Here is a 22,961-nt window from a genome sequence, read left to right as displayed (position 1 = left end):
TGGGATATGCAAGACTCTCTCATTCACTCTCGCTGTCTCCTGAAGGGGCCACTGCGTCCATATAGAAACCATCAGTATTATGCAGAAAGGCAGCATAACAGGACTTTGCATCGCAGACAGGTATCTCATGTAGCAAGAAGCCCAATTAGAACAATTCAACAAGTCTCCGTTCACTGCAGCCACAGCAGGCGCATCAGTATTAACCCAATAAAATGACAGAAATATGTATTTTCTCACCAAAACTTGTGATTATGTGAACACAAACTCCATCCTCCTTTCTTTCCTCATGAGGAGTTCAGTCACTGTGTTGAGCAGGTAATCCGTGTGTTTCACTTCAAACAATAAGTCCTGTTCTATTATCATGGAGGCTAATGCTGAAAGTCGGGCCTGTCCAGTCGTGTTTTTAATTTGATTTAAGGCTGAGAATGTCCGCTTGCTTAACTTAAAAAAAGTAAAACAATACTTTTATGGTAAAGTTTTAGCTTGTGCAGGTCGCTACAGATACAAATCACTAGCTTTGGTTAAGCTCTCTGACCATCCAATCAGAGGATGTGAAAATGCTGACATTATCGTACCCTGGGACCACCAACTCTAAATCTGATTGGTTAAAGCAACAGTTTCATTGCAATGCATTTTAAGCTACAGGTGCCTTCACTTTTGATTCTGACGGCCTCAGGACAGATTTCTTTGACCCTGGCAACACATGATGACGTGACATATGATTGGATGAAAGCTCTAATATAAACATACACTGCTGGAAGCACCACAGCCCAGAGACACACAATGAAATGAAGAGAACAGACTATTGGGAGAAATGTAAAAGAATAATGGGAAAATATTACAATGTGAATCAGCAGAGAAGGCCTTGCTGGCCCTGACGGCACACCACTGCGTTCATGTAGAATCCCTTGACAGAGTGAGAAGCTGACTGAGAAAATAACCTTTCACAACCTCTAAAACTACAAGTTCAGGACTCACAGGTTGTGCTGCTGTTCAACTTCATGAATTTCTTCAAACCCCTGCTGTCAGCTCACAGGAACCACTGTGATTTGGCAGCTCCAGTGGCTTGAGATCAGTTGCTTTGCTTGCAGGCACCTCAGTAGTAACTAGCGTGCAAGGACAGCTCCTGTGGACAGGCTTTCTGTCAGATTCCTCAGCAGGGATTGTGCTATACTCTGCTGACCTTGCTAAGCTTCAGGTTACTGCAGTAAGTGAGCAGAGCAGCATCTCGGTGGCCTGTTGAACTGTCAAATACATCTGCAGCACAAACCATGTAATTGATGAGCTGATTTATGAACTGATTTAGACTCTTATTGAATTCTCATTCTTTTAACAGGAAAAAATAGTTTTGACCTCCTAACCAGAAAGCCTCATCTAGCGCCATGTAATAATTCATTTATTTTAATTTTTCACTCGTGTGTTTTGAGGCGCTAGACATCCAAATTCTCAGTTTTGTATTTGATGCCAAAAGCTGGTCGATTGTAGTATTTCCAGTGGTTTGGCTGTCTGCAGACCGAATGATGTTCCTATTCATCTCACTTGTACTTTGTGTTTAATGCATATAGCATTCTAACATGCGGAAATAAGATGTTAAACTGTTATATTTAGTAAATATGTGGACTCTTCTTGTCCCATTTCAAATCAAATATAGTTATTTATTTCTGATATTTAGGCATCAAACAAAAATGTTCTTTCAGGGTCGGTACTGATTCTTAGTAATCAATCCAATATGCCGTTGCCATAAAAATTCTAATTTAAGTGTCAAAATTCAGCAAATCATAAACTCCACCCCAAAACTTTATCAGAATGTATTTGTTAGTTTATGTTTTACATATGTGTATTTGAAAGAAAATTAACTGATATTACCTGTCACAGTAATATCAGATAGAGCTGTGGGTGGAACATTGCTTAAAAGCACAGAATGGTGACTAATGGTAGAGAGAGGTGGCTGCATCAGAGCCAAACAGCATTTTGTATTTCAAATATTTTAACAGGAATCCGCTAACAACAATAGCAATAATGATTATCGGAATTATCGGATCTAATAATTGGCTGGGACATCAGTATTTTAATTTGTCTTTCAAAAATCGAGGCTTTCGTTAACTTCTCGTCAACTAACACGTTGTCCACTGAAAAACACAATTACAACAGTATCGATCTGTGGATGCCTAGTTGCAGCCTTATCGGAAAATTGCTCTATTAGTTGGGACAACTCATGATGGCTTCGGCCATGAAGGACTTGTTGCTATGACAACTGCTTAAGCCAGCTTTCAGAAACTGTAAAATCACATTAGCCAGATCTCCTTGCGTGAAGAGCAGAGCCCTGGTTTAAATTTCACTTTGCTAGCTGTGTCTCCTGTTTGTATTTTAGTGCACAATATTGTCCTGGGTTGTTTGGTGCTCTTTAAAAATATAACTAGCTAATGTGTACTGTTTCATGAAACTTTCTAATTATTAGTGTGCAGATGTTAAACAGCTGTAGGGATGAAAGAAAGTGGAAGAAAGCAGAATGTTGGCCAGTAGCTATCATTACATGAGTCATACTGGTGTTTACTCAGCCAGACCAACTTTATTCATCCACCTGTCAGTAATCTAGTCGACTTATTCTCTCTCTGTTTTCTGATAGCCCAGCAGGTCTGTCCAGAGTTAGAATTACCTCTGCATGATAAAGTGAGGTGAGGCATTATTACCTCAGCTAGACACTGTTGAAAAGAGATTTTCAGGGAAACGTATTATGTAGTTCTCCATTAATTCCAACTATGATTGTAGCCACTCTCACCATTCGAAGGCACAGCAGGCTTTGATTATAGGCTGCTGTAGATGGTTTGCTGCTGCTCCATACCACAGGCACCATGCTGTTACCTCTTGGCCAGAAATGGGAAGTTGCGTTATGCTAGAATGGTCCGGTAATCACATTGTGACTAATTTAGCTAATTGGAAAGAAGTAGCTTGTGGCATCTAAACCACTTATTATATTCTCTTCGCTCGCTGTTGAGTCTTGGTAGTGGATGTCTGCTCTGTATGCAGGTGCTTGTTGACTGCAAGTGTGATGGAGGTGACGATGACGTGGTTGTTACACCTTCCATGTATCTTCCCTCCTTAAGATCCCTCCATCCCTTATCATCATCATCACACAGTCCCTGCCTAGCAACACCACTGCCTGGCGATGGTGACCCTTGGAAACCACGGAGTTGAACGACCCTCACTTCCACGAATCTCCGTCAGCTTCTGTGCCTCTCCATCTCCTTAACATCCTCTTTTGTTCATCTTTTCACCCTCCCCCCTCCTCCAATCCATTGCGTTTTTTTTCTCAGACACATGCATATGCAAAAGCACTCCTTAACCCCCGTTCAATGCTCATCGACCATAAACTGGAGTCTAAAAACAATAAACCATTAAATACGTTTCTTGGTGTTCTTGAATCTGCTAGACACTCTTGGATTTCTTAAAAGCTTTAGAATTGAATTAGGTTGGGGTGAAGATGATGCCGTTCACTTCTTTTTTTTTTTTTTTCACAGATCAGTAAACATCATTTCTCAAAGAGACGCTGAAACATCCGTACAGAGCATTAGCCTCAGAATACCAGTCACTGAATTTAATACATCAGAAGGAGTGAAATCACTGCTGTCTGATTTTTTTTTTCTTCCTTGCAGTTAGAGCTTAAATTTTTTGAAGAATATCTCATCATGACACACAGATGCCCCCATGTGTACATTTCAATTGTATATTAAGAAATGTTCAGTCTTTGAAGTGTAAGTGATGTGACTGCTGTGCTTGACATTGTGCGTGGTGAAAATGAGAATGTTTTATTAGACTTAAGCAAAAAAAAAAAACAACACACAACTTCATACTGATGGCAAAAAGACATTTTTTGATTGTTTCACTTCAACACATCAGATGCAAACCACCGTGAAAAATCTTAAACTCAAAAGTCGATCATACAGAATTATCAAATCAACTGAAATCAAACATTTTATCATGATATTTGTTTTTTTGCTATATTGCCCATCCCTGTTTAGTTTAGTATTCAGCAGCATACACCACTATCAAGGGATGAACACTAAGGTCATAACAGGTTTCAGTCGAGCTGCTGCTGCACCAAACCTGTTCAGTGTGTTCCTGCTGCTTCTACGTTGTGTTCTAGTAAGCGTCAAGGAAATGGCAACTCACTAGTTTTGGGTCTGAAGGCTTCCAAGAATCTTTTACAGCATTTCCCCCTGTGCAGTAAAAATCTGTTTTTGATTCACATGTCACATTTGCAAGCGCTGTCATCTGACTTTGTGATTCAATGATGCACTGTATTTCTTTTGGTTTTGAAATTTATCTGAATTTAATCAAAGTCAGACATTGTACATTAAGGGAAAAATAACGTCGCCACTGTGTTGCTTGTCTGCAGTTTTGCTCCATGTAATTGTTTTTGACAGTCTGCAACATTCACAAATGGAGCCTTGTGTAGTGTAGTGTTGATAACGAGCAGATTCATTAGTGCCCTTTTGGAAAAACAGTGGCATCACACATACCAAGTGGCCAGCTGGTCAGTTAGTTTGCTAGCAGTTAGTTAGCTCTGCTGACTAAAGCAAGGCTGGAAAAATAGCTCCCTGCTTGGGCTTTTTAACTGGATAATGACTCTATTATTCCCATATTAAATATGAATTGGTCACATTTTATAAATTACTGATGTACCTTTGCAACTCCTACAAACAGCATAGTGTCTGCTCTGTGTGGGAGACATGAGCTTGTAAATGTACCTGATTTGCAGATTTTGTTTTGTTGCTGTTTGTTTAATGTGACTCTTCTTTAATATTGTTTTGTTTTGTTTTTTTTCAGGTGTGGGAAAGTCATGTCTATTACTACAGTTCACAGACAAGAGGTTTCAGCCAGTTCACGACCTCACCATCGGTAAGAGCTCCGGTTCTCATCATCATGTCCCCATCATCACCACAACTATATTCATTTAAGAGTAATGCATCAGCAGGATTTAGCAATGACTCATTTCACACCTTTTGTTGCTTGCAAGCAGTTTAAAACCTAGCTGGTGCATTATGAAAGAAAATACAAAAAGCATCGCACACTTTAAAGGTGGAAGTAATTAGCTGTGCTAGGTTGTCAGTATACGAGCCATACCTTACTGATATCATGAACCTTTGTCACAGGGAAAGATAATGTTGTTTCAGATAAGCAAAGCTGAACTCACACTAGCTGTGATGACATTAAGACAGACTAAGTCACATTTAGCTGAACACACTGTGCTGCATCTGATAAAGCAAGGATGTCAAAATTGCCTCAGTTACAGTGATTATTTATTTCCTCAATCTTAGGAGGCGATGCAGGCCGAGAATGTTTGTAAAGACGTGCTGAAAAATGTCAACATTTCTTACCATCAGATTCCTGTAGCCTTGTGTCACGACAGTGTCACAAAAATATTCTAGTCATCCAAACTGGATGTTGTCAACAGATTTCAAAATAAAAGTTTCTCATTGCATCTATTGCATAATATTCTTATACTATACTTACAGATAGTTAAAACTGCTCATATATCCAGGTGGACCAGTTGTCTAAGCCACAGACTCTCATCAGGCCAACTCATCTGTGTGATCGATGAACGATGCATGAACGAGCTGTTAATCATGCGTTTCGTAATGCAGCTGCATCAGGAGCACCACACCTGCAAATGCAGTGAAGCTCAGAACGCACCAATAAATTGGCTCATCCGGTATTATGATCAGATTTTTGCTTATTGCAGCTTTATCAAATGTGAGCTGCGGTGCCTGTTTTGTTTGTGAGCAAGCCGTTCTTTAAACTGACCACCTCAGCAAGTCTTGGTGCTTTTTATTTGTAGAGTAAAAGCAAAGCTGGCCAGCCTCAAGACAGCAGGAGAGCAAATATGCGATTTCAGTATCAATGTTTAAATTCAGCTGCTGAACATGAGCTGTTTAAACAAAATAAACTGTGTGAATTCAGAGACAGAGAAATGTTTGTGTCCCGCTCTGTCTTTTTTGACATTTTCTCTTCTTTTTGTCCTCTGTCTGTTTGTCACTATGATACATACCAACTGATAAGGCTCATAATCAGTATTTTTTTTAACGTGAGCTCTTTATTCAAATTAAAAACAATTGATATGATACGGTTCATTAATAAGCAGCAGGCCCTTTTGATTAAACCTGTACCTAATTCTTCTGTGTTTTTTTTGTCCCTCTAGGTGTGGAGTTCGGAGCGAGGATGATCACTATAGATGGCAAACAGATCAAATTGCAGATCTGGGATACGGTAATATACCTGTCGAGTCTTTTTGTGTCCCTTTTTGTTGCAGCTTACTCATGAATTTGCAGAATAGCAGACATTTTGCATTAATTTGTCTGTAAAGGAAGTCTCAGTCTTTCACTTTTGAATCTATAATAATGCATTGGATTGTTTTTGTATACGTTGTTTTATTTATTTATGTATAAATATATAGAGAGAGATCTGAAAAGGTCCTCAAAAAGCTCAACATAATTAGGGAATCTCAGGGATTTTTAATATGAATGTTTGAGTTTAAAAAAAAGAAAAAAAACATACGACTTCACATGCTCTGATAAACAAAGGATCTGGGGTGAATTAAAGATTAGATGTGGATTATAAAAATATTACACTCAGAGCCCTGTTAAATAATGAGAAGGCTTGCTCTCAGCCTGGCAGCATTTTTCATTTTAAAAAATAAACTTCTCCCCGTTTTAGAGTTTATTAAAGAGCTTTAGTGATCACCAAAACTAATGAAAACCCAAATATGAATAAGAATTTGATAAGCCGCAGTTTAGGAAAGAACTTTTTTATTTATTTATTTATTTTTTTTTAAAGCTTTTAATGTTGAATACATTTGATAAATGATATTTTTAAGCAATAAATAAACAAAAATATTTATTCCAGAAATGATTTCTGCCTGGAATTACTGTGGTTGCCTTTATGAGTTCTCTACAACATCTTCCCTTGGCCTTATAATATTTTCCATGCTGGTGAAGAAAATCAAGGGTCTCACTTGCAAGCAGTCAAGCCTGTTTGTGTGACTTGTTTCCAGAAACAGCTACAGCGCCCAAGTGTGTTGAGGTTTATCACAGCTCACCATGTCACATTTGATTATTGAGGATATCAGTGTTAAATGAAGTGCGATTCGTCATTCAGCAATACAGTTACAGGCCATTGAAAGTGAGAAACGAACGCACTCAGAAGCTAAGAAGAGAATTAAGATGAATAACGACATTAAATCAATTTCTCTTGAAGCACTGAGGTTTATTGTTTGTCGGAGAGCCTTAACATGCCTTCTTAAATGGATTATGCCCGTTAACAATTTAGGGAAGTAACATATTTTTCAGCAAGAATGAATTTGTAAGATTAAATGATAACAATCACTCTAAATTCAACAATGACTCATCGTCAAGTCAAATGTATCACTGCTGTGTATTTGGTAGGTCATGATGAATACTGGGATGCACTTAAGGTGCCTTTCCAAGAACTTTTCTCAAGAATTAATGTTCACTAGAAGCAAGCTAGTCCTCTGTCCTGTCAGAAGTATGACAGCCTCCTTTGATATTATTCCATGCTTTCTTGTCAGTCTATTGGTTCTAAAGTCTAAAGTCTACGATGCTCTTCCAACCCAATGACTGTTGGCCACAAACTAAAAACAAAACTGCCACATAAAAACTGCTGTACTTAATCAATCAGAGACGTTCAACCCACAACGTGTCTGAGCCCCACCGAACAGGGACTGTTTTGGGAGGGTAAAACTGTTTCCCCAAACTGTTAAAAATTTCCATCTCTAGGAGGGACAACACCTCCGTTTATCTGCCGTCCAACGTGTCATGTTTTGATAACCTGATAAGGACAAAATATTATGTAGCTGCTGTTCAGACAGGTGTATTAAAATGTGAATATGGGATCCTTCTCTTTCATCAGTGTAGTTGCATTAAATGGACAGTGAGTGGTATGAGGCTGATACACATAAAACACATGTGGATTGACAGACAAAAGCCTTGTCTGTTGTTTTCGTGAGCGTTTCCTCTGGTGGGAACACAGGTGGGGGAACGGATTTCCTTAAAAGATTTCTGTTCTCTGCAGAAAGCTCCCATATTGGAAAAGCACCTTTTGGCTCTGAATACGTATTGTGGGCAGGGGTAGGAAAAATGTGCATAAGCTACAGCGTGTCATACTTGCCTACAACCTGCCAGCGCACCTGGTTGCACTAGACAACAAGTGTGAGCATTGGGACAGTCCCAGAAAAGAGGAGTAATGTTGTGACCATGGTTTCCTCTATGTGCAGTTACGCAGTTGGCCAGCAGGTGGAGTCAGAGCTCTATGAGAAAAAACTGTTGGCTGCGTGAGAGGAGTACAAAAAGGAAAAGGCCCGAAGCATTTGAGTCCTGGTACTCAAATCCCCGACTGCTTTCTTTCTCACCTGATACCTGATTGTTCTCACCTGGCTGTGCAGGTGTGGAATAATCCTGGTCAGAATGAAAACAAGCAGGGCACTGTGGCTGTCATTTGATTACTGGTTCGGACAATACACCACCAGCTAACAGCTAGAGAAACCATTTGGATCATTGTGTAGGCTGCACTTGCCATATGAATGTGTGTGTGTGTGTGTGTGTTGTGTGTGTGTTTCTGCACACAAGCCTGTTGGCCAGATGGCAGACAGACACAGCGTTCCCTCTCTTTCACCCTTATTTATCATTTATTCACTAATAGCATTACTGGCTGGTTGACTGCTCCCTGACTTACTGACCGTTCTAGCGGCCTGCTAACTTGGTGTTTAGTTCACTGACTGACCGAACATCTGAGCTCCTTTTCTGCTGACTAGCTTACCTGACTGGCTTGTTGACTGACTAGCTGTCTGACTCAATAACCAGCAGCTTCATTGACCAGGAGACCGGGTTCCTGGGTGACAAACTGGCAGCCCGGTCCTCTGACTTGCTGAATGATTCACCGACTGACTGTGTTCCTGCCTGACTGCCTGACTGTCTGGTTGTTCAGATGAGGTCAGAGCTGCGCAGGGCTTGCAGCTGCTAGGATAGAGTAGTGTTTTGTTTTCTACTCCGGCCTGGACGAACACAGACAACATTGTTACTGTACACTGGACAGAGACAGAGGGTGAATAGACGTTGCATGGTGGAGGGGGGGCTGGTAAAAACGCTAGATGGTGAAAGCAGTGCTGGAAAGAGGGGAGGCCCTGGGATTCATAGAGGAAGAATGAAAAGATGAGTGATGGAAGGAAGACACAGTAAAGGTGAGACAATGAGAGGATAATAATGGCAGGGGGGAGTGAAAGAACAAGGTGACCTGGTGAGCTGGATACACTGTCAAGTATGACATAAATGCTACACGTCTAATCCATATTCTGTAACACCGCAGCTAATGTGACCTTCTGTGTTGATCATAAATGGAGAAACTGGGAGGTAAGACACACAAGCAGAGAGAAAGAAAGGGATTGTGACAGATAGATGGAGAATGAAAGAGAGAACTCCATTGTATCCAGTTACAGGCTCTGCTCTGTCCTGTCCTCTCAGCAGCTGACTGAAAACCCAGATCTGGACTTTGTTAGAGAATCAGGATTGACATATAATATGCGTAGAGAGCTCCTCGAGGACTGGCACATAAACAGGACTGGGTTTGAAGGTGTGTTGCACGTGCATCGCAGGCCCGTGAAGCCAGAGTGGAGCTGCAGCAGAGTTAAAGCTGTTAGAAACCCACAGGATCTGCTGGTGTCTGTAGACAGTTCAATTATTCAAGTTTCAATTTCTGTTTATTAATATATGTATGTGTTTCTCCAGGCTGGTCAGGAGTCGTTCCGGTCCATCACCAGGTCTTACTACAGAGGAGCAGCAGGCGCACTGTTAGTCTATGACATCACAAGGTAACAGCCAATCACACGCGGTCTAAGCTGCATTCAGGACCATCAATATATATGTTCCATATCACATACATACTGCAGCCCTCACAAAGTCCGTACTGTTACAGGCAGTGCGCATACAATTGGAACATACTGCTTCATCATAATATTGCATTGTAAACTTTGTCTGTTGGGGTCTGCAGTGATGAATTAGATGTCACCAGTCTGTATTAGTGGCTGGCCTGTTTAAATTTGTGCAAGATGCCGCGATGTATCTAATGTCGTGGGTCAGAATGGCCAGAAAAGCAAGGTGGCCTTTTCACATTATTAAGACAAACCAGCAAAAAGACAAGAAAGCAAGAAATTGAAACCTATGAATGACAATTTTGCAATAAATCAAGCAAAAACTTTGTGAACACAGAACAACTACAGTACCCATGAAAACACTGCAAGCGTGGCTATTCGGGGACTTTCATCACTTGTTTTCCATGTCCATAAAACTCCCCAATGTTCTTTCTTAAGTTGTTTTTCCGCCTTCTAGTTGTAATTTCTGCTATCTGAAATCAGCGTTCAGTCGAGAGCCGTGGACATTCCAGCCTCTAGAGGGACTTAAGACATTAGGCCGTTTTCCATTGCAGGAACTTGTGGGTTGCACAACCATCCTTGTAGAACCTCTTTCGGGGCTGTTTTCATGGGAGAAAAATGTACCTACTCCGGGGTAGGTACATTTGACTGGCCCTGAAACACTACTGTTCTGGTTTTGACGCTTGATGGTGAAACTCGCACAAGATAGATTCTGATTGGTTAAACTCAGATAGGACAACAAACACCATTTTTTCCATTTTGTCCACATCAAGTTGCAGTCTTTTCCTCCCTAATGTCGCCATCTTCTACATTAAATTCACCACATAGGCGAATATAACAAACCGCCATCATTATATTTCTGACATGCGCACAGAGTTTGGTGCACAGGGAGTCGACGTTGTGGTTGAAGCTGTTGGATCCTACACTGCAATGAAAAAAGAAACGCTAAAAGAACCAACTATGGTGTTGTTCCTCTAAATTTTCCCGCTACTTAGCGCTTGCCTCAAGTTCCTGCCGTGAAAAGCTGCCAATAGCTCAAGCTACAACATAAGGCCAGCCTCCACTTTCCTGATCTGCAGTAATGTCCTTTTAACTGTGAAATGATGTCAAAGCTTCATGGTATTGGTAGTTTATAGCCTAGAGTCTTATTACAAACTGTACCGCTCCTAATGTGCTCTAACATGGACTTGTTAGATTTAACGGCTTAGGGCTATTTTTTTGTATGTGCCAAGAAAAACGAGATGAGCTGTTTGTTTTTTCTTCTGTTGAAATGGTTGCAAAACAGGATGAAATGACATGCACATGATTCACTTTTTTTTACAAGGGAAAGCAAAATCTGTACAAATCCGACCTCGGTGTGTGTGTCTGTGTGACAACAGGTGCTTCATTTGTAATGCTTTCAGTTTCATCAAAGTGCAGTCAGAGTGAAACCTGAAATCTGTGCTTGTTTTCACAGAAGGGACACCTTCAACCACTTGACAACCTGGTTAGAGGACGCCCGCCAACATTCCAACTCCAATATGGTCATCATGCTCATTGGCAACAAGAGGTAAGATTGTTTTTTTTTTTTTTTCTTGCACAGTGAAGGGTACACACTGCCCTACATAAGGCTGGACCATCAACAATGTGTGGCAGCCATCAGTGGTGTGTCAGAACATTGTGCTGTCTAACAATGGCCTGTTTAAAATTTGTCCAAGCATGCTGGGATGCTTTCATGACTGGATCCGGTCCTAATTTTACATTGGAGCTAGTTTTCACAGTTAACCAAATCAAAAATGCTTCTCACTAATTTGAGTTTCACATGTCAATTTGATCATATTTGAATAACTTCTGCTTTTTGCTGCATGTGGTTCACTCTGTACCTGAGGTTACATAACGCACCACTTTGTAAGATAAAGTTATGTCAAGAGAGTGCTGCTGTGTGGAGTGCTAATTCTGCTTTGGTAAATACACACTCGTGTCAAATTCAAATGAGGAAGTTCACTTCTGCAACACACATCAGCTGGTTATTGACAAAACTGCTTGCTCACATTGCACTTGATGTTACATAACAACATTATGTAAGAACAATGACCCAAGTCATGTCAAAAAAGTGCTGTTTCTGATACTATTCCAAACACCTTGAACCTGATTGTAGTTTTGCTGTTTTCAAATGACACAAAGTTTTTCTTAGGATTTTAGGTAGAATTTTTAAATTTGCTCATTAGCATATTAGTCGGCCAGAAGCAAAGCAAAAATGTTTCTTAATCAAAATAACAAAGTCTGAGTCAGGGATACATCATGATGAGCAGATGCTCTGATCCTTCTTCAGTATATTGGACAAAATGGTCATTTATTCTGCAAAGCTCAGTCATCCAGCCATCGTCTTGTACACATTTGGTAAAATATCATTATTCCTACTGCACAGAAGTCAAAGGCATGAATACGATCTGCAGCGTGTCATCTTTCCTACTCTTGGCTGATTTCCTGGCTGTTATTTCCTGATTGGTGACATGTTATGTCATTGCATCAATGTGTTTGTGTGTGTTTAAGTGACCTGGAGTCGAGGAGAGAGGTGAAGAAAGAGGAAGGTGAAGCATTTGCCAGAGAACACGGCCTCATATTCATGGAGACCTCAGCCAAGACTGCCTCTAATGTAGAGGAGGTAATCACATACACACACGGATATACACTCACATGCAATAACCTTAATACATTAATTAAGGCTGCCGGGGTAGCCGAAGTTTTAAATTGCTCTAAACACCGCCACTCTATCTGAGATTTATGCTACTCCTTGGAGGTCAACACTAATGCTTAACTGTTGTTTCTCCCCACATATAAATCTCTGGCCACGCTAGGATTCCACACATATTATCTGCTCTGTCACAGTTATCAGTGCTGCCTGTTGACATCTGTAGCTGAAGTTGGAACTCTATTTGTTTAGAACACAATGCAAGCATGAAATGGCTCCGCAGTAGACTATAATATATCATTGAATATGTCATGATTTATGTCAGGAAGTATATATAATCACCAACGCCCCAGCAGGCTGTGGTGGTGGTTTGTGTAAAGCAAATTGTTAAAGAGAAATCATTGATACGAAGGCCAGATTTATATTTTTGGCCCGTAGTGAAGTAGTTTGATTCATTACATATCCCCTCCAGTACCATCATTACCTTCAATTTGTCAGTTTGTCACTATATAGTAGTAAATGTTAGCATGGTAATACAAGTCGGTGAGCATGTTAAACGCTAAACTTGCTAATTATCGGCATGTTAGCATTGTCATTCTTAGCATGCCGGTGCTAGCATTGGCAGCCTCACACAGCTTCTAGCATGACTGTAGCCCCAGGTTGTACCTCTCATGCATAAACATACATTCAGATCACAGCGATAAGGTATCTCTAGAGTCCCCAAAGACTCTTCTAACCATCTGGATGAAAAAAATATTCTGTCCACTGAATGATAAACAGATTTGTAACCCATTTCCCAAGTTGCGCCTTTGTTTCTGAATCAAAACAAAGATGGTGGTTGCAGACAAAATATTTTTTTCATCCAGATGGTTTTATTTGTATTCAAATTCAGTAATGGATTTGGGGTGAATAAAATGCTCAAATCCCAACCTAATTTCAAAAGCCTATAAAGAATTCATAGACTCCATGCTGTTTGAAAAGGGATGAGAGTCATGCCAGTTCTGTTTATTTAGGTCCCAAGTATTTTTTTAGGCTTCTGAAGTAGTCTTGTAGTTAAGTCAGCTTCTCTTGGTCTTATAAACACTATATTAAATGCTGAATGTTTACTGTTACTGTTTTGCCTCTTAAGTTTTTATGATTCTGATTTTCCTGTAATAACTATTCAATGCATTTTCATTCAGTATTTATCTTGTGGTTTTTAGTAGTCGTAGTGTACTCTGGATTTCTCCCACTCTATTTAGATTGTCTTATAAGCCTTAGGGTTCACTGGAACACCATACAAAAAAGCCTTTGTGTCTAATTGTTGACTTGAGGTTCCTCAAGCTTCCCCAAACTGAACAGAAGCAACACATAGAAGATGATCTCACTATTGTCAGAGGTGGCTACAACTCTGCTGTCCTCAAGGCATGTTGAAAAGCACGTTATCTTAAAAGAATTTCCAAAATGACACCATTTATCTTCTATCTGACTTTCAACTTTTTGACTAATCAACTAATCAGACTGTCTGCACCAGATCCTGCAGAAAACCTACACATTCTGGCCTCCTCGTAGCAACCAAAAAGCCATCAGTGACTCAGGGGCTTTCAGGTGAACTGCAGGTTTACAGAGCAAATCTGAACCAAGTATGAAAGCAAAATAAAGATGTAAGTAGTTAAATATCTCTTGTATGTAGCTCCAACATTTCTTCCAGTATTAGTAATGCCTGTGGGCACTTGGAAAAATGTTGCACACTGTGATCCCAGGTTTGTGAAATCTTTCTAAAATTAATCATCCAAACATTTCAGCTTTAGTTTTATCTTTTCTTATGATTTATGGTATTATAATTTTCATACTAAATACTACTTTGATTTCCCCTCTTTTAGCCATGGCTATGCTGTTACCTGAAAATCAAAAAAGAAGTGAGAGTAGATGGATGTGTAATAGACATAAATACACAAATGTAATAAATAATAAAAATCAAATCAAGCCTTTTTTTTAGCTGTCAAAATCTGTTTTATTTTAATGAACTATCTTGTACGGTTATACTCTCTGTATTTATGACGTCCCTCTGAAAGGATCATCAGACTTGAAGCGAACCTCCTCGTTGACCTGTAGCATCATGGATCCCCATGCCGGAGTCTAACCTTGCCAGCTCCACACATTAGCATCATGAACCACAGTTAGCACAGTGAACACGCTGCTCCGCCCCTCGCAGAGACACACCCCTGGTGTTGTTGTGTGTAATGAATGCATGGCGTTGTCCTGCGGGACCCCTTTCTCACTTATCCAATCACATAAATAATCCCATCCTACACAGCACAGCATGCCAGCCAGGGGCAGCGTGCGTGCGTGTGTGTGTGTGTGTGTTTTGTGTATGTGTGTGTCTGTGTCTGTGTGTGTGTGTTTACATTGATTTTTTTTTTCTACCCACTCTTGCCTGGCCTATATCATGCAAACACCCACACCCACACCACCGTCGAGTAGAGCTCTCTCTGGGGTTAAGATGAAGGGGGAGGGGTGTGTGTTAGTTAGTGTGTGTGTGCATATGCATGTGTTAGTGTGTGTGCGTGTTTGTGTATGTGTGTGCGTGTGTGTGCGGTATGATTAATTTGTCTCATTAGTGTCCTCTGAATCCTCCTGATACCGCTCCTCTCCTCCCTTCCCTTCATCTCTCCTCGCTCCATCCCTCCTCATCCCTCGACGTCCATCATTTGCTCTTTACCTCTCACCTCCCCCCCTCCCACTCGCCACCCCCCCTTTTTTTCCCTTCCTCCTCCCCCTCCTCCATCCAACATGTCTTCCTGCCCTCCTCCATTCACTTCTTCCTCCTCCTCCTCCCCCCTCCTCTTCCTCCCATCATCTCCCTTCCCCTCTCCAGCAGTATATCAACCAGTTATAGTTCATACATATTCATAACCTCCACCCCGCCTCCCCTCAGCGACATCCAGCAGCCAATCAGGCGGCTGGGTTTGTCGTCAGGGTCTGTGGGTGGACACCGGGGCTGATGGGATGGTCCTTAGAGACAGATAGAGAGAGATTCCTGTAAGCATCTTCTCTCATCTCCCCATTTCCATCCTTCCTTCATAGAGATCCAATCTGCAACCTCTGCTCACTTCTGCTTCATTTTTTCCTCTTGTCTCTGTACTTTCTATTTTCTCTTTCATTTCTTAGTTTAATGTTTTTCCCATCTCTTTCCATTACTTTGCTGTCACCCCGACACTTCTTTACCATCTGCTTTTTTTCTCCCCTCGATCTTCTATACGTCTTCTGTGCTTGTTATTATCCTTTAGTTGCCGTCTCGTTTTCATTTCCACTCTTCTTTACGATCTACACATATCTGAACTTCCATTAGCCACACTCAGGAAAAGAAAGTGTAAGACGACGTGAAGGAACAAGGGGTGCAGTGATGCGTTGAAGGAAGGAAAGAGGACAGGAGTGAACAGGGCAGAGTACACTAGAGAGCACCCTTGGGCTCCTCAGTCTATTTCCGACAGGGTGTCAGATAGAAGTTCAGGACATATTTTCAGTTCCCGAACGCACTTTTTCTGGCCTGAAAAAGCTTCTTTTTGTATGCTATTACTTATGTGTGTGGAGTCAAATGAGTCTGCGCCGCTGCACTGTTCCTCCACAGACTGAAGTGTGTGTTATCCAAGCTGATGTCATATCTCTAGTTTGTCCCAGTCGCTCTTCAATTTGGACCCCTGAGACACAAAAACTAAGAGACGGCCCCTGGAGACAAATGCATCGATACCGTAGTCATAGGCCGGTCGCTCAGGGAGCTTAATTCCACATTATTCAATCATCTTTGATCCTGGCAGTGCTGTCAGTAAGCGCTGTTTGTGTGGAGACAGAAGACAGATTGTGTATCGTCTGCTTGTGTGTTCTGCTCAGATCTTATCGCTGATCTGCTCAAAAGGGCAACTGCATCTTATAACAAGGTCTTCAGTCATATCACCTAAACTTATAAAAGCCTTGAAAAGGGCTGAATAGTGTTTACTGAATAAGTGAAGGACTCAAAATCGTGTTTGTCTGAAGCGTTTTAGGTCCCCACAATATGGCATTTCTGCCTACAAAATAATTGCAAATGTATCAGAATTGTGTGCCTCTGTACTTGTTTCTGTACGTTAAGCTAATTTGTTTTTGGGTTAATTTAGTAGTAAAAAGAGTTTAAAATGTCAGAACTATGTAACATGCCTGATGTAACTCCCTAAAGCCCAAGCTACGTATTCAAACTTGTTTTTTTTATTCAACCAGCTGTCCAAAAACACTACATTTTGCATTTACAATCACTGAAAACCAGCAAACTACCAGATATTTGCAATAGAGAATCAGGTAACTGTACGGCTTTTTATTTATTTTTTAATGTCTTGAATGATGAATTGATTATCAAAATAGTTGCTGTGCTGCCCATAGTACAGCTGATTGACTGGAAATAATGAAGCTGACATTTATAATGAGCGTCAATAAGTTGCCACAAACAATTTTTTGCCACAGGGCCCCTCAGAAGGTTAGTGTGACCTTGCAGAATACTTAGACTGGACGAAAATACACCAGTGTGACATCACTGCGGGAAGGAAAGGCAGTTTTCATCTGACCAGAGGGGCAGATTGAGCAAAAGTCTGTGTTTGTATTGGACAGAATTTCAACTTCAATGAGAAATTGTTTTTTTTTTTACTTTCAGAAGTTGAAACAAAAACTGCCGACATTTGTTTTTAAAGACCACATATTAACACACAAGGTATTAAAGTTCTTACTCAGCACCTCATGACATGCAGAGCTACACTCATAAATCAGTCAGGCTCATATTAACTGATAGCAGATGTACTGTTATCAGTGCATTTGTTGGCCAACAACATAATTAAGTTGCAGGACAGAAATACCAAAATACTTCTGGCATAATTTAGGTTGTGTTCCAATTCACATACTCTGTCTTTTTTCCTTTCAGTACATACTGCAGGTCAGCTTATGAAGTATGTACTGTTACATGCAGTATTCATACAACTGGGACTGCTTCAACATAATATTGCGCCTCAAGCTTTGACCGTCTTCCTCATATATCCATCACAGTCTGCAGTGTGAAATGAGCTGTCATCTGTCTTGGTGGCTCAAGCTTGTTACTCGAGCGAGACGTATGTAAAGTATCTTCCGCTGTGCAGAGGATGGTGGGTCGGAATGACCAGAAATGGCATGCTGGTTTGCATGCCGCAAAATGTGACTGAATGTAGTAGTACATAGTGGCAAACGCAGTATGCCAAAACACCAAGATGTCCTGTGTCAGGGCTCCAGACTGACGTTTCTACATACTGGTGCTACCAAAAAATTGGTCACACCAGCACATCATTTAGTCACCCCCCACCTGTATTTGGTACGGCGTTGCCACAACTATTAATCCGCTTTGCATGCTGATGAATAGCTGTTTTTGCATATCCTACAGTCTAAACTCCTGACTTGGTAAACATCTGCTTATCAGTAGAAACAACCATTTACAGATGTTCCCCAAACACCTCACAAGCAGGTTAAATTAGATGCTAGCCAGCCAGCTGCAGCTCACTCAGACAGATGTGTGACCAAGAAAAATGTAGGAAAGTAGTAAAATAAGGCATTCTAGATTTACCAGAGTGATTTCTCTACATGGGCTGTTTTCTATAAGCAGAGCATGTTTTAAACGTCAGCCAAAATCATAACTGCTGTTAATGTTCATTAATTGTTTTAACCTTAGCACTGTCTTAGCCCTTGGGATTAATTGTAGTGGGCTACTTATCTGTCTTAACCAACTCAATGTGTAAAGTGTCACTGTTACATAGTTTGTCCACCAGAGAGGGATGATTTTTGTGTCCCACTCAGAATTTTTAAAATTCAAAATGTCAGTATTGGCCTCAAAAATCCAGCATCTTTTGGGCTGTTATATTTATTTTGCTCTGTTTTCACAAGTAGGACGAGAGGATTGTCTGCGTGTTAAATAGAGAGCTGGAGTCAGGAAGTGTTTTAGCCGAGCTTAGCATAAGGACAAGAGATATGAGGAACCGTTTAGCCATTTCCTAGTTTTCAAGGGCTGTTCTGGTGCTGTTTCTTAACGATCAATAGTTTATTCATCCATTTTGTTTTGAGTCATTCATTCATACATTCATTTTTGTTTTAAATCAGACAAACTCACTGTAGCAGCAAGAAGTAGTTCAAACACATTACTCTCCCTAAAGCCACGACTTGTTCTTCTGTTTGTGTGTGGATTAAATAAACACCCCATAATATCGCTGGCTAGCTAAAGATGTTTAGCTGTTGTGTATTTGCTTCATTAAAAATGTTAGCTTTATTAACATGCCATGGAGTTACTTTTTTTTTGTAGTGAACACAGCTGTGCATAAGCTTCTTTTAATCACTAAGTATTTAAAGTTACCAAAACGTTTTCCATAGTCTGTATATTTCTTCAGTTTCTGCCCATTTCATAGCTCATTTTTATTCACCTTATCATTTTTTCAGTCGTGTATTTAGTATAGTTTGTTCAAGTGCTGATGGGAAGCCTCCACATTCCTGACTTTACTGATGCTACCAAACAGCTGACAAACTCGTGGACGTGCATCTGTTTCATGACCCCCATATTTGGTTATTGTTTGTCTGAGGGGTGTGTTTTTCCACTGACATAACTTGTAAATGCATCGCTGTCCTGCAGCCAACTCTGAAATATAGAATGCCTGAGTTTCTTCCCAGCAGCTGACGTACCTATAGAAAAGATTTGACAATACACTTGGCAAGTTTTGTCATATGTGTGACTAAAACAGAGACCAGTAGTTCACTCTGACGGCAAGAGTTAGGATTCAGGAAGATGAGTTTCATAGAGTTTTGACGGGAATCTTAACCACTCGTTGCACAGAAGCCTTACAGAGAAATGGAAAGTCAAATGGCTGGAAAGTCAAAGCCTGCTTGTGTGACTGAAGCTTCCATTGAATTTGTTTTGCATTCCTAATGATGTGAGACTTCTCTGTAAAAACATTTTCATAGGAGCTGAACAGGCTCATGTATAGAAGTCAACATACAAGTCTAAATTAAATACTCTCTCCTCTCTCTGTCTGTTTCACTTCCTGTCTCTATCTCAGGCTTTCATCAACACAGCCAAGGAGATCTATGAGAAGATCCAGGAGGGAGTGTTTGATATCAACAATGAGGTGAGAAGCAGCGTTCTTCAGTGTCTTTCTTCCTCACTAAACCTCCCCGTTCCTCTCTCTCTCTCTCTTTTTTTTTTTTTAAAGGCGGTCTTCTCCTCTCTTCCAGTCTTTGTTCTCCTCTTTCCCTCCCCTCTTTCTCCTCGGTGTGGTTTTCCAGCAGTGTGTGTGGTTTGCCACGCTCCCTCTAGCCTCAAAAAGAAGGGAAAAAACCCTCCTCTCGGCTTCCTTTGAGTCCAGCCAAGCAAAACTCCCTGCGTTCCTCCTCTCCTCTGCTCTATTTTCCACTCGCACTCTCTCTCTCTTTCTATCTGTCTCACCCTCTCTCTCTCGGCATCTTGCCAGCTCATAAATTCCTCACATCCCACAAGGTCTCAGTCATTCAGCAAGAAAACAAACAGCCAGCCAGCCAGCCTGTAAGCTGTCTATCCAGCCAGTTAGTAAGTTTGCCATCCAGTCAGCCAGATTGTTATCTTCTCGGTGAAACAGCTATTCAGGCAGGAAGGTCGTGGCTCCCGGCCTGTCAGCAAGTTTGTCAGACTCTTCCACATTAAAGTAACTAAATCCAACACAGATCACATTAAATTAAAAAATAAATAAAATCCTGGACTGTCCACTGAACTGTAGGTTTTGTCATCCTCCCATATCTGTGAGAACGTTTTTTTTTTTGCAGCCCAGAATTTATGAGCATGACTTCAGAACATAAGCACAGTCTGAAAATAAACTTAGGATTTTTCTGACTGATGTTGCAGTTGAATTTGATTTGTGATGTTTTGGGTTTCTTTTTTTCATCTCAAGCTGCAGTTCAATATATTCATTATCTTGACAGAGCGTTGAGATGCAACCCAAAGTATGACAAGAAGACAACATGAATCTGTAAAGACGTTGACATGGCAGTTTACGTCCTGGCATTTCTGATTTGCTAACTGCATCTCTTCAAATTCCGATTTGAAATCCTCCCGTCCATCCTGTTTGTGTTCCTGACTCGACTCTGTCTCCACCCGCTCAGTGTCAGCTCCAACAGACTTGCGAGCCGAAGTTCACTTTTGTTCAGCTTTGACCGTTTGGATGTGCACGTTAAGCTACAGAAATGTCACCGCGCTATGCACCAATCATTCTGTCAGTTTCATAAAACAAAAACATTCACCTGATCTTCCCAGATACCCACCAGTGTCCACTGTGGCTGCAACTAATTATTTAAATGGTTCATTTGTCTGTCAACATTTTTCTCTATTGATGATGCGGTCTACAAAATGTCAGAAAATGGTGAAGAATGTCCATCAGTGTTTCCCAAAGCCAGCGACGATGTCATTTAATGTGTTGTTTTGTCCACAATCCAAAGATGTTCAATTTACTGTGAGAGAGAAGAAAAGAAACCAGAAAATATTTGGATTTGGATCGTGCAGTAGTTTTGTTTTCAGTGAATTATCCATTTTAGTGACAGTGCTCGTCTCCCTGGGGGCAAATGTTCCACCAAAACTATTCCCCAGACATTAGCAAGATGCTTACACGCTGCCTCAAGCCTTCACTTAACTCCCCTCAATGTGACTGTTAATGGTTTTATAAAAACACACACAAACAAGCCAGAGATTTTTTCCCACTATGATAATTGGGTGCAGGTGGCTGTGTGAGACTAAATCAGCCTGAATTTGTGACTTCTCTGTACGGGTCAGTCAACCGGCCACCACGTGGAGCTCACGCTGAGCACATGGGTGTGTTCCTCACAACAAAACAAGAGAAAGACAGCGCTACAAACCTACAAGTGAAACTGCACTGATGGCTTTAGTGGTGTTCATGGTGGCCAATTAGGCCCCTCTGAACCGTTTGGTTACTGCTTGACCGGAAACGTACGGAGTGGTGACCGAGGCTCACTGAACTGTGCATGTGTTGTATGTTTAGACTCCCAGTGAGAACAACACCAGCCTGATTAGCATCAGTGAACAATGCACGCTGAGGTTAATGTGACGTCGAGTGCGGTTGTACTCTACGCTTGCTATCTAGGAATCCAGATGTTTATCTTCTCAACCTGTTGAGCGCACAGTCTGCTTTCTGTGGCTGTGAGTTCATGTAAATCACGTCATGGTCACCCACACACCGTCCTGTAATTTTAGGCCCGGACGCACCGACAGACGTGTGAAAGCTCTCGTATATGCTGACAGCCAGCGTAGTTTATAAACAGAAGCAGTGTGCACGTCCGCTGCCGGTGTCCACATCTGTTTTGGAGCCCTTCAGCCAGCCAGCCAGCAGCCCAGGCGCTGGGCAGACAGGGCCGCAGCCAGCCAGCCAGCCCGTGTTTTTGTTATTAGTAACAGTAAGACAGAGTGAAGGCAGGCCGGCCGGCCAAACCACATCAGCTGACTGGCTGAGAGCGAGAGAGGGAAGCCCCACCAGAAATGTTGGCAGCGACTATGAGAAAACACTCACACACACATACTCACACACACACATGGCCTTAGCTCAATAAATGTGATTTAAAGGCATACAGTGTTTCCCAGAGGCACTACTGCTACTGAGTGTAGGAGGGGGAGTTACACTGAGAGGGAGAGAGATAAATATATACAGAGGGAGAGAGCGAGCGAAGCTGAGAGTAGCTGCAGCCACAGAGAGAGAGATGATGAAACACAGAGCGAAAGTGAGCACTACAGTACAGAGAGAGGGAGATGAAAGTGTCTCCTTACCACCCACCTGCCTGCCTCCCTCGCTCTCCCTCCATTTCTCTTCTTTTATATGTGCTTTGCTTTTTTTCTCCGGGTGTCCTTGAGTGCTGCTGGTGTTTCCTTTGCCTTTGTGCGACGCAGCAGCACCTGTTGCTCCCTCTATGATGTGATCTAATAGGAACCCCTGCAGGCGCCGTGCAGTGTTAATCTCACCATGAAAGCAATAACACACAGTCAGTCTGGAGTGTTTGTATTTAGTCAGTGATTATAATGACACTCCTTCTTTTTTTTTTTTTCTTTTTTTTTTGGCTGGAGCTTCTATTAAATTTTTTGTTGTCATGGTTAAGGGACTCTGAGTTGGAGTTTTATTGAGTTTGTCCTGGAAAGTAATGTGCAGAATAAGAAAAAAAAACACTATTTAAAGAGTACACAGCAAAAAAACAAACATCCCATAAGAAAAAATAGTGGCCGCAAGGGTGACAAAAAAAAAAAACGTAGAATCCTGTGACATTGGAGAACTTAAATTAAATAAAATAATAGCAAATATCAGTCAAATT

At 41.2% G+C, this 22,961-nt stretch overlaps 1 protein-coding gene across 1 annotated transcript in view; it reads left to right on the top strand.

The window, feature by feature from the left end:
* Positions 1 to 22,961, top strand: part of rab2a (RAB2A, member RAS oncogene family) — a 34,721-nt gene that overhangs the window by 6,149 nt on the left and 5,611 nt on the right. Inside the window, exons 2-7 of the mRNA XM_008293041.1 lie at positions 4,828 to 4,899; positions 6,200 to 6,267; positions 9,798 to 9,880; positions 11,397 to 11,489; positions 12,473 to 12,584; positions 19,682 to 19,750. Of these exons, the coding sequence (XP_008291263.1) occupies positions 4,828 to 4,899; positions 6,200 to 6,267; positions 9,798 to 9,880; positions 11,397 to 11,489; positions 12,473 to 12,584; positions 19,682 to 19,750 (497 nt within the window). The remainder of the gene's footprint in view (positions 1 to 4,827; positions 4,900 to 6,199; positions 6,268 to 9,797; positions 9,881 to 11,396; positions 11,490 to 12,472; positions 12,585 to 19,681; positions 19,751 to 22,961) is intronic.

This window comes from Stegastes partitus, unplaced genomic scaffold, assembly GCF_000690725.1.
Source record: "Stegastes partitus isolate 25-593 unplaced genomic scaffold, Stegastes_partitus-1.0.2 Scaffold854, whole genome shotgun sequence".
Classification (NCBI taxonomy): domain Eukaryota; kingdom Metazoa; phylum Chordata; class Actinopteri; family Pomacentridae; genus Stegastes; species Stegastes partitus.
This window is presented reverse-complemented; position numbering and strand designations above follow the sequence as displayed.